At 43.1% G+C, this 11660-nt stretch overlaps 1 protein-coding gene across 1 annotated transcript; it reads left to right on the top strand.

The window, feature by feature from the left end:
* Window positions 1-5380: 5380 nt before the first annotated feature.
* Window positions 5381-11353, top strand: smu1a (SMU1 DNA replication regulator and spliceosomal factor a). The gene is made up of 12 exons (XM_068595432.1): window positions 5381-5490; window positions 5748-5958; window positions 6504-6656; window positions 7198-7308; window positions 7476-7604; window positions 7781-7900; window positions 7996-8112; window positions 8605-8732; window positions 8846-8972; window positions 9311-9478; window positions 9614-9766; window positions 10460-11353. The coding sequence occupies exons 1-12, from the start codon at window positions 5465-5467 to the stop codon at window positions 10556-10558; spliced, it is 1542 nt and encodes a 513-aa protein (XP_068451533.1). The 5' UTR covers window positions 5381-5464; the 3' UTR covers window positions 10559-11353.
* The last annotated feature ends 307 nt before the right edge of the window (window positions 11354-11660 follow it).

The raw sequence follows: 11660 nt of genomic DNA on the forward strand, positions 1-11660 counted from the left end.
TTTGAACTCTTGTTTAAATTCTACATAAACGTCATACGGTGTCACATTTTCTTTTATATTGACACTTTTGTATAGCCTGATCTTTCAGCCTCTGCTTTCAACCTTTAGTTTCAACCAGCTGATGTTGTTACACAGTCGGTTAACCTTGAAGACCCGGGATGCATGCACACTGGTGTTATGCAGGTATGGTCATTGCGACCCTCCAAAAGGCCTTCAAAAGTCTCAAAAATCACACTTTCATCTCCACTTTCACACCAAAAGATGCTGGCATGTTGCATGAATGTGCACAAAAAACATTTCAGGTGAATTCCCAAAACAACCTGACAGCAAAGGCTCCTCAAGTTGTAGATGTCAGACTTGCATGAATGGAGGTCCTGGAACAAGCAGAGATAGACCAGTAATTGAAAAGAGAGAGCAGCTCAAAGCCATCCACTTGTGTCAGCACTTTGTGGGTGTTTTTTTTCTACTTCTGTAAATACAACGGCCCCAGGAGCTTTTCAGCTGGGGAGAAGCATCCGCATTCAACCGGTAAGTGGATAGCTTCTATTTACATTGTCACGGGTAGAGACGCGCCTTGCTGCGTATCTCTCACATCCAGACTGCTCGGGGGGGGGGGGGGGGGGGGGCCTAGCATACATCAGTGTGCCTGGTACACGGTCGTACTGACACAATCCCATTTCCAGCTCAGTGCTTTATCACCTTGATGACCCCGAAATTTATTGCGTTCCACCAACGCAAGCGTGAACGAAACCCAATTCTCCGTCTCTGTGCGTGGCTTTGTGAGCTCCTCTCTCCAGCAAACTGAATACAGTTCTGCAGCCACAGTGTGTGCTCCTTATTCCTGATTGCGTGTCAAGAAGATGGAGAATTTCAATTGGGGTCTCTCAATGAGTCCCCTTTGGCTTTATAATGCATCCATGGAGAATAATGGACATGCCAATAGGACTGACGCTTAGACCCGAGCTGCAAACAAGCTCCAGGGACAGATCAATCAAGATTTACCACCAGCCCCATCACCAATACCTCTCAGACACAGACACACACACACCTCCCACCCACTTCCACTTGTGACTGGAGTGCTGACTGACTGACTGGCGGATAAATCAGCAATTAGCAAAGACTCATGAGTAGCTCCTCGGCTGCAAATTAATGGACCTTTGTTCATTGTGTTCGGCCAAGGGGTGCACTCAAGCTCTTAAAGAGACATGAACGAAAGCAAGAGGGGGGTCTTTTTAGGAAGATGGTTTGATCCCTGAATACTTGAGCCTGCATTTACAAGTGTCCTTGATGAAGATACTTGCTCCCTGGTTGCTTGAGCAGCCCACTGCTCCTAAAGGCTTTGGATGTGTTAAATGCAGAGACAAATTTCACATATGTACCTCAATGTACATATTATGACGATAAAGTTTAAGTTTTATGCTTTCCGGCATACTTGTTTCCGATAGTTCTGGATGTGCATGGACTGGTGAAAGGAAGGACCGTGCAGAGTGTCTGACCGGGTCACCAAAGTGTGTCCAGTCAACTAACAACAATGCTTTCTTGTAATCCAGAAGTTGATCTCTCCCTGAACCCTGGTTCCAGACCGTGACCGCAGACACTGCAAAGCAGAGTTTGTACGAGTCCTTTGTGGACATGAACTTGCTTGTAAGGCATTGAGAATATTTTCTGTTTTGCTGTTTGGGTTTGGAGACTTGTTGCTCGGTAGTTAACTCAGTCAGTAGAAGACCCCTCTGAAGTGCAGTTCAAACACTTACATATTGAAATGGGGCCACAGAACTTTCAGACCAGAATCCAGGTGAATTTAAATTCAAGCTTTTCAACGTGAGTCTGTCTTCCAAAAAGCTGTTCGAGGTCCTCACTAGTATAAAGAAAGTGGATCCCATTACTCCAGTTCTGAGGTTGTTACACCGGCTTCCTGTCTGTCAAATAATCCATTTCAAATGTTGCAGTCGGTTTTTAAAGCACTGATCTGAGCACTGAGCAGTGCTTTATTTCTGATCTTCTGCCACATTATGACCCATGATACCTCTGAGGCCGTCTGGGACAGGGCTGCTTTCTGTCCCAGAGTCAAAGCTGGAGAAGCAGTGTTCAATTTTAATGCAACATATATTTGAAATAAACTCCCAGAAGACTGCAGGTCAGCTGCAACTCTCACCTCTAATAAATCAGGACTGAATCAAGGAATCACGACTTTTCGTTTCTTTTTTGTCACACTTTTATTCCTGTGTTTTAAATCTCTTTTGATTTAAATTTGTTTTTATTTGCTGTTTTATCTGACTGCATTCAAGGGTCCTTGTATCATATCTTTATTTGTCTTTTGTTTTTTAATGTTTTTTGAACTGCAATAAATTAAAATGTGCTGTATAAATAAATATGGTTTGTCTTCAAGTACCATACAGTAGATCTGATATATTGAATATTCCTATAATCCAGCAATCAGTGTGGGAAAATGTTGCTTGGATTATAGTTTTTCTACCTTATGTGGATCCTGAATTTTACATCTAATCCTGAGTCAAACCATCAATATAAAACCTTGTTTTTTTTGTCATCTCACACAGAACGCCAAAAAAATGTGTCAAGTAATACATTTGTGTCTGTTAAGAGAATAACACAGCATAATCATTTCATTTAAATCTTCTTTTATGCCATCCCTGAACTGAGGATTTAAATGAAACCTTCATCCCCTCCCATCCAGCACTTCCTAAAGTCAATCAAGCACAAATATAGTGATGTAACAACAGTTCTGCTACAAATCCAGAATGGAGCGTCATTTAATTTAAGGCAGCTGCCTGGTGTCACAATTAAAGTTGCTGTATGTCATAGGATTCAATCCAGATCACAGGCTGTGGTCTCCATTGCTGTCTAGAACTGCACGCCCCCCCCCCCCCCTCCCTCCACACACACACACACACACTTCTTCCTCACTCTGCTCATCATCCTCTCTGCAGTGGTGTCACCAAATCGATTCATTCATCTCTTAAACAAGTTGCCCACGGCTCTTGTTATTATTGTCTGAGCTGTGAGTGTTAGGGTGGTCATTTCAGAGAAGCTTTTCCGATGGTTTCCATGAGAACACAAGAGATTGGGATTGTGAGGATCGTGCCAAAAATGCAGAATTGACTTGATGCGTTTTTGCAACAACAAAAAAGGTGATTAACGAGCAGGCATTTAGGGAGATGGTGGGAGGGGGGGTGTTTTTAAATCCAATTCATAATGGCCACGGTCCACAGCCTTAAAGCAGGGCCCACAGCCGGGAGAAGCAATGTGTGAGAGTCCCGTGCTCAAATGTGTGTTGCTGTGCATGCTATACTGTTTTCCACCAGTAGGCATCGCTATAGGTCATTATCAAGCACTGAAACGCTAATAAATGCTTATATTTTCGCAGAATAATTCAACGGGTTTAGTTCACGAACATCATGATTTGGTCATGTTGTCCAAAGTGTAAACAAATGATGCACTTTTAAAGCACTTTCTCTTTTTTCCTTCTTCTCAAAAACACAGAGGGAATCATATCTGAGAAGTGTTTAGATGCCAGACATTAAACCATAGCACTGTCCACCGTCACTTGTGTGTTTCTTTCTCACAACAAAATGTTGTTTCCTTTCAGACAGGCCATAACGAGACAAAGACATTTATTTTTAATGTGTTCTAATTATGAAGGAGAAGGGGCGACTTCCTTGCAGGGCGAGAATGGCACCTCACATAAATTAAGAATTTTCTTTTGTTTTTCTCAGAAAGGATAAAGTGATTGCATTACAGCCTTTTGTGTCGCTGTCATTCTTTTGGCGCGCCGGCATCTGCTTCACTGGAAAGACGTTCCCCCGAACAGTCTCTGCTTTGTCATGCCAGGAGATGGCAAAATTATATTGACGTCTTTCTCTCCTGCGCTTATTTTAATGTATTCAGAATGACTGCGGTGGTGTGTGTGAAAACACCACTCCTCCACTCCACAATCTTCCTCATTGCTCTCCAGTATATTTCTCCATCTGCGAAGGCAAATGAAACCAAAGGAGGTCTGGTGTGTTCTTGGTGCCAAATTCATTTCCAATGTGGATAGGGCTCACTGTGGGATTATGTCATGATTGCCCAAAACAATCAAACCCATGCAGGCTGCGGGGCTGCAGACTGAAGTGGCGCTGCACTGAGCATCATCATAACCTTGAAAGACCTTCACTGGCAGAGAGAAGAGAGTCAAGAAGGCCCCTGAGTCATAGCTGTGCCGATAGTGCCCCCTGTTGATTGTCCTGGAAACAGACGAGGAACCCAAGCAGAGGAAAACCAGTCCAGTGAATTGTCTTCTGATGGATTCGCTTGTACAACTGATTTCTCACAGTAATCCTGCTGGTGGCCATTTGGGGATCTTCAAAGACCTGAACTCCCTTTCAGGTGTATTATTTAATCTAGTCTCTGATGAATCCACCGCCATGAGTGGTGCGGCCATGGCTCAGTAGAGGAGCAGGGTCGTCGAAGGATCGGCGGTTTGATCCCCGGCTCGACTAGTTCATTTCGATGTGTCCTTGGGCAAGACGTATAACCCCGATTTTCTCTCGCAAGTGGGCATAAATGTTAGATATAGTCCTGGTGGGCAAGTGGATCGTTGGTAGCTCCTGTCTTGAGCGTATGAATGGGTGAATGAAGACAAGTAGTCTTAAAGCACTTTGAGTGGTCAGAAAAGTAGAAAATAACATTTTTATTATTTTAGGGGGATGGATGGAGTTGAATTCAATTGAATAAAACTGACCTCAATTCAAACTAATGTACACTTAAACTGCATGTCATGTAAATTCATAATGATAATATTATTATTAGATATACATTTTATACAATTTTCATTTTTGAAAAATTCATATGATATGAAATTCATATGATATTCATACTGTTTTATACATAATTCTTTATCAAACAATTGCACATGTACAATTTAATAAATTGTTGATAGAAAACGACTAAATATATGTACAAACTAACATGTGTTAAGGTCCAGATTCAATGAATTATAATAAAACGGATTTAATAAAAAGGCTATGGCGATACAGCATCAGGAACAGTTACACTATCACATGCTGCATCCATGTTGTTTTACACATTTCATGCATACCTGAAACACCTCTCAATGACTTCCTACTGTTAATACACGTTTCATATGGCTTCATTAATATCCCTCATTAATTATTATATCCCTCTTATGCATTGCAATTTACACATAGAAAATCTTTATTTACAAGTGTAAATCCTAAAAATAAAAATAAAAAGTATTACAGCACTACACATGGTAGCATTTAAGCGTTTTTAGATCAAGATTTAATGTAATCTACCGCCGACAAACAACGGGCGTTTATTTTGAAAGAGTCATTAGCTCCTCCCAGCACTTCCGGTTTTGCGTCAGTCCTGCGTGCCTCTGTCTGCTGCTCCTGTAGACCCAGTAAAGAGTGTCTTTGTGGCTCCTGTTTTGGGATAAATAACCATGTCTCTGGAGGTGGAATCCGCAGAGTAAGTAGTCCAGTTACCTCTCACGAATCATGGCGACTTATAGAAGAATTAGACCGACAATAACTCCGCATTCTAGCATATTTCCCGTTAGTGAGGCCTGCCGCCAGCGCTCGCGCCCTGAGCTAAGCTAACAAGCTAACTTATGGACATAGTTGGATCAGATTTTCGAACTGTACTTCTTAATCAATGCATCAACGGATTGCAACATGTCAAACATGCAGTACATGTTCCTCCACACGTGTGTTTCTCCTCCTCAGCGTGATCCGTCTGATTATGCAGTACTTGAAGGAAAACAACCTGCAGAGGACCCTCGTCACCCTGCAGGAGGAGACCACCGTGTCCCTGAACACCGTGGACAGCATCGAGAGCTTCGTGGCTGACATCAACAGCGGCCACTGGGACACCGTCCTGCAGGCCATCCAGTCCCTCAAGCTGCCGGATAAGACTCTGATAGACCTGTATGAACAGGTGAGGGTTTTTCCTTCCACTAGCATGGTCTTAAATCACCAGCTGTTTAGTTTTATTTATAGCAAGCTGTTTATGAGTCTATCTATTTACAATAATAAAAAGGCGTTTATGTTATGTTTGTCGGCAGAAGAGCCAATCACGGGGATTACGCTCCATTATGGGAATTAATTACAATATTTAGTATATTGGCATTTATTTCTTGAAATGTTGTATGTATTGTTTCCCCTAGTCTGGATATGCTGCTAAATTTGTGGCTATGAAGGTCTGACAATTTGATAAATCTAGTGAGAAAGTTGCGACGTTCGTGTCTGACAAGTGTCTTTTAAAAAAATATATATATTCTTCTTAAACTTTATTCCGGTTGGCTTCTCAGTAAAGCAGTTTGTTTAATGTGTTAGTTTTCTAATACTTTCGAAATGCAGCTGATTTTTTTATTTTTTGCAGCATTGATAATGTCAACAGATCTTTTCAGGGAAACAGACCTAGTGCATCACGCCTGAAGGTACATTGTTCTAAACCTGAACCTTCATGTTTTTCCCGGCCAGGTGGTGTTGGAGCTGATCGAGCTGAGAGAGTTGGGTGCAGCCCGTTCGCTCCTCAGGCAGACCGACCCCATGATCATGCTGAAACAGAACCAGCCGGAGAGGTACATCCACCTGGAGAACCTGCTGGCTCGCTCTTACTTTGATCCCAGAGAGGTGAGTCCAAACCAGACGTGTAACAAGATGTGGTTATTGTCCAGGATCAGCTGGTCCTGAACCTTCCACATTTCCTCCATCCACCATGGAAATATCCACTAGTTCTGCTTTATACTTGTATTTTCCACATACGTCGGAACATGGAACTCTATTGTGTCTGTTCATAATATTATCTGTAGTCCCACAACAGCGTCTGAATGACGGACGCTATCAGCGCTACTTCAGGGGGACCGGAAGAAGTTTAATTCAGCAACGGCAACTTTGCATCACGCAATTTTTTTCCGCCAGAGTTTGGATATTTGAACTCACGCACACTCTCTTCGCCCCGTGTTAAATGCGCCGTTCGCGCCGCCTTAATCTTGTCTATCGGCGGAAAAAACAACACTTTTTTTGCAACCTATCGCATCTGTGCATTGACTTTGCACGTAAACTGGTCGTGCGTCAAATTTGCGTTGCGTTTGGTGTGAACCTCCTTCAGAGAGCATCTGAAAGATCGCAGTTGTGTGGAATTTTTTTTTATTAAGTGTTTTTTGATGTCCAGGCGTACCCGGACGGCAGCAGTAAGGAGAAGCGCCGGGCGGCCATCGCCCAAGCCCTGGCAGGGGAGGTCAGTGTGGTGCCGCCCTCCCGTCTCATGGCTCTGCTGGGACAGGTACGTGATGCACAAACCTGCAGCTGTGAGAGGTCACTCCTCAATTAGAGGCTCACCATATAATGAATTAATTGTATTACTTGCATAGTCCCTCCCTCATGTTCCCCACACCAACATTGAAACACAGTGCTGATGATGATGATTTTGTTTTCATTCTCATCCTTCAGTCTCTGAAGTGGCAGCAGCATCAAGGCCTCCTGCCTCCTGGTATGACTATTGATCTGTTCAGGGGCAAAGCTGCCGTTAAAGATGTGGAGGAGGAGCGCTTCCCCACCCAGCTGAGCAGGCACATCAAGGTACCCACACAGTCTCAAAGTATACTATGGATCGTAGGAAGCGGCATTAATGGGCTGCTTTACTGGTGTAAACGGTGCATTCAGCCAAGCATATTAGGTTTTGATTTTACACTTTCAGGAGTTATGTTTTTTTTTAAATTTTTTCTGACATGACTTATATTCTCTGCCCCGTTCAGTTCGGACAGAAATCTCACGTGGAGTGTTCCCGATTCTCCCCCGATGGTCAGTACCTGGTCACCGGCTCGGTGGACGGCTTCATCGAGGTCTGGAATTTCACCACCGGCAAGATCCGAAAGGTAGCTTCAGCAAAACGAAAACGCATAAAACCAGATGTGCTGTGTGGTTGAATATGAACACCACACTCTCATCGTGACTTCTGCTTCTGCTCCAGGATCTGAAGTACCAGGCCCAGGACAACTTTATGATGATGGACGATGCGGTACTGTGTATGGGCTTCAGTCGAGACACGGAGATGTTGGCCACGGGTGCCCAGGACGGAAAGATCAAGGTAGATGAGAGTTTGATCAGCAGGTTCTTCCTTTAGCACACATGGTTTATAGTTACCGTCTTTTGTACCCAAATCAGACCAGGAGCTGGTTCAAGGTTGGAAAAAACAAAACTTATGAGAGCAGCCTTGTTGTCATGCTAACAACAAGCAAACCTTTTAATTAAAACCCTGATTATCACCAACATTATTGGTCTCATGAAATCCAGAAAACAGATGTTTTCCTGCAATAATATGAAATCCATTCATGTGCTACGTTTTCCCTTTGTCTTTTAATAGTATTTGTTTATTGATCTATGGAAGTGAAATATATGTATAGATATATGTATAGTGAAGAATCTTATCTTCTGAATTTGTATAGTCTACTGTGTAGTCTAAGTACACAGTTTCATAGTACTCGTGATAGCTTCCCTTTGCAGAAACAAATTCAAGTGTGTGTGTGTGTGTGTGTGTGTGTGTGTGTGTGTGTGTGTGTGTGTGTGTGTGTGTGTGTAGGTGTGGAAGATCCAGAGCGGTCAGTGTCTGAGGCGGTTTGAGCGCGCCCACAGTAAAGGAGTAACTTGCGTGAGTTTCTGTAAAGACAGCAGCCAGCTCCTCAGTGCCTCCTTCGACCAGATAATCCGGTAAACTCTCACCGTCGCCTTTTTACTCTTCCCCAATGGGGCGTCTGTGCTTCTTCACTGAGGATCATTTTGGGGACATGCTATATATAAAATGTTTGTGTTTTCTTCTCCAGAGTCCACGGACTGAAGTCGGGTAAAACTCTCAAGGAGTTCCGCGGCCACACCTCCTTTGTGAACGAGGCCGCGTTTACTCCGGACGGCCATCACGTCATCAGCGCCTCCTCGGACGGCACGGTCAAGGTAAGAGAAGCACACAGTGAATGCCTTAATTACAGAGATTTCTAAAAAATATATATATATAATTGACAGCAAACAATGTTTTTGTCATTTTCTTTTGTAAAATATGATTCTATATTGTACATGGAGAGCCAACCATTTATTATCCATCTAAAACTGTAGATGTATCTATTTACGATAATGACATGGTGTGTGTATTATGTTGTCAGCAGATGAGTCAATCACTGACAATTACAATATAATGTATATTCAAATATATTTCTTGCTCATGGTCTGTTGCTGAATCTGGTGAGAAAGTTGCTGCCAAGTTCGTGTCTGACCGGTGTCTCATTCTACCCCAGATGTGGAACATGAAGACCACAGAGTGCTCCAACACCTTCAAGCCTCTGGGCACGTCAGCCGGCACCGACATCACTGTCAACAACGTCATCCAGCTGCCCAAGAACCCCGAGCACTTTGTGGTGTGCAACCGCTCCAACACGGTGGTCATCATGAACATGCAGGGGCAGGTCAGTCACGCTTTACCTCTCAGATTCCGAGCTGTAAACCTGGAAGAGTGTCGGCATTTGTAGATGTTTCTACATCGTTTCGCTCATCCAACTAAACCTGCCTGTCCTTTTAACTTTGTGTTTGTGTGTCTGTAGATCGTGAGGAGTTTCAGCTCCGGTAAGAGGGAAGGCGGCGACTTTGTGTGCTGCACCCTGTCGCCCCGCGGCGAGTGGATTTACTGTGTGGGCGAGGACTTTGTGCTCTACTGCTTCAGCACTGTCACTGGCAAGCTGGAGAGAACGCTGACGGTACGTCCACTGACCCCCAGGTCAAAGCGTCCGAAAATATCACGGCGCTTTTTGCCTCCTCTGCTTAAACGTTTCTGACTGAAGTCTCGATTCAAGTCTTGGAGCTATTTTTCTTTTGCTTGTTAAAATTTACTGTGAGAAACATTTCAGCTGGTTGTGAAATGGCGTCATAACACCAATGCCCCGATATGGCCTACATCAGTGAACGGGACTGTTGGCTATTTCTATGTATTTATTCTGAGCGAGGACATGCCGTTTTGCCGGACACTCCTTCAGCTCTGACTCCTATCAGAGACCGGTCCACCATGGACAGACCCAGATCCGACTTTGGTGCCTCCTTTGACCTGCATTCTGGAGGGAGCCGGAGAGCTCAGCTCCCTGCAGCTCCAACTGGTCCCCACCGGGAGCCGACGTGGCGCTGCTGGAGACCGAGGCTGTACTGCTGGGCCCGCTGGAGGGAAGAGAGACATTGGAGAATTGGACCCATGAGCTCCACAGAGCAGACTGTCAGACCGCACTGCAGTAAAATGAAAGGTTTTCTAAAAGGAACCTGGTGGAAAACAACACTTAGATAACTTCTCTATATACGACTTATTTCTATTTCATGTTTTTCTACACTGTTTTTTTTTGTTAAATTTTAATTTTCTTTTGCATCTTCATTCATTTGAAACGCTCTATTTTTCTGGCCTCCAGGTCCACGAGAAGGATGTGATCGGAATCGCCCACCACCCGCACCAGAACCTCATCAGCACCTACAGTGAGGACGGCCTGCTGAAGCTCTGGAAGCCTTGAGGCTGGACGTTGTTGCTCTGCCTGCTCTGTTTTTGGTCTTTTTACAACATGGGGGGGGCGTTCTCTTTCAGGTCACTGTGAACTTGTAAACATGTTGGCGGTCTCAGCAGCACACCTTACAGAACTGGTGAATCCTTTTTTTACGTTATTTTATTTTTGTACGGCTGAATATTTGCAACCAATGACAGTTTGCGATTTTGGAGCGTCAGCACAGTAGAGCCTTAATTACCTGAAACTGTTTTCAGTTTGGCCAACACAAAGCAACACGTTTTGTTTTACTTTCATAACACTTATGAATTTGTAAGTGTAGGTGTCGAGTTGTGTGGTGATTTTGCAAGGAAACTCTTCAAAATGTGAAACCGACGTGATTATTCAATTAAAACTGTTCATTCCACATTATTAAGAAAAGTGCTCCCGTATTTGTCCCGACCTTTTAAAACATTTCGTTAATTCCTTCATTCGTCCATGATGTTGTTTCAGTTGCAGGTAAAATGACTGTTCTGCTGAGCTCGCGGGGAAGGAGGAGTGTAGATACTGGTCTCAGTTCTTTTTTGAAAATTCCACTTTTTGTAAATATATTTTTTACTTGCATTTTTGTTTTTCTCCAAGAAGACCTGGTTAAATAGTGTTTTGTTGTTTGTGTTTGTTTTTTCTTCCCTCTTTTTTAAATTGAATGGTATCACTCCAGATTATTTCACATCTATTTTGTATCCTGAAATTATTCAGTTATTTCAACATGGAGAACCAAATAATACATTAAATCTAATAACAAGGTCATTGTAATATTTTTTTTTCCACATTGAGTGGATATATATAGTGCATTTGGAATGAGACTTAATATTTCAGTATTCTATAACATACCAGTTGTACAAATTTCCTCAATAATATATCTTGTCTGTGTCATTAAAGCTACTTAACCAGAACAATGAAGAGAAAATGAGCATCTTTTCTAAACTTTGTGCTGTCGGAACCTAAATATAGGATATCAAAAGAAGTTTTTAGAAAGCTTCAACAAACGAGCACACCAGTTGTCACTGTACAGTTTTTATTAAACATTATTTCATAGAGAAACAAAAAAAAGCTGAAATTCCAGCGTGCATGC

The sequence above is a fragment of the Clinocottus analis genome, unplaced genomic scaffold, assembly GCF_023055335.1.
Source record: "Clinocottus analis isolate CAN_PGR_092001 unplaced genomic scaffold, fCliAna1.0.p SCAF_10, whole genome shotgun sequence".
In the NCBI taxonomy this organism is placed as follows: Eukaryota; Metazoa; Chordata; class Actinopteri; order Perciformes; family Cottidae; genus Clinocottus; species Clinocottus analis.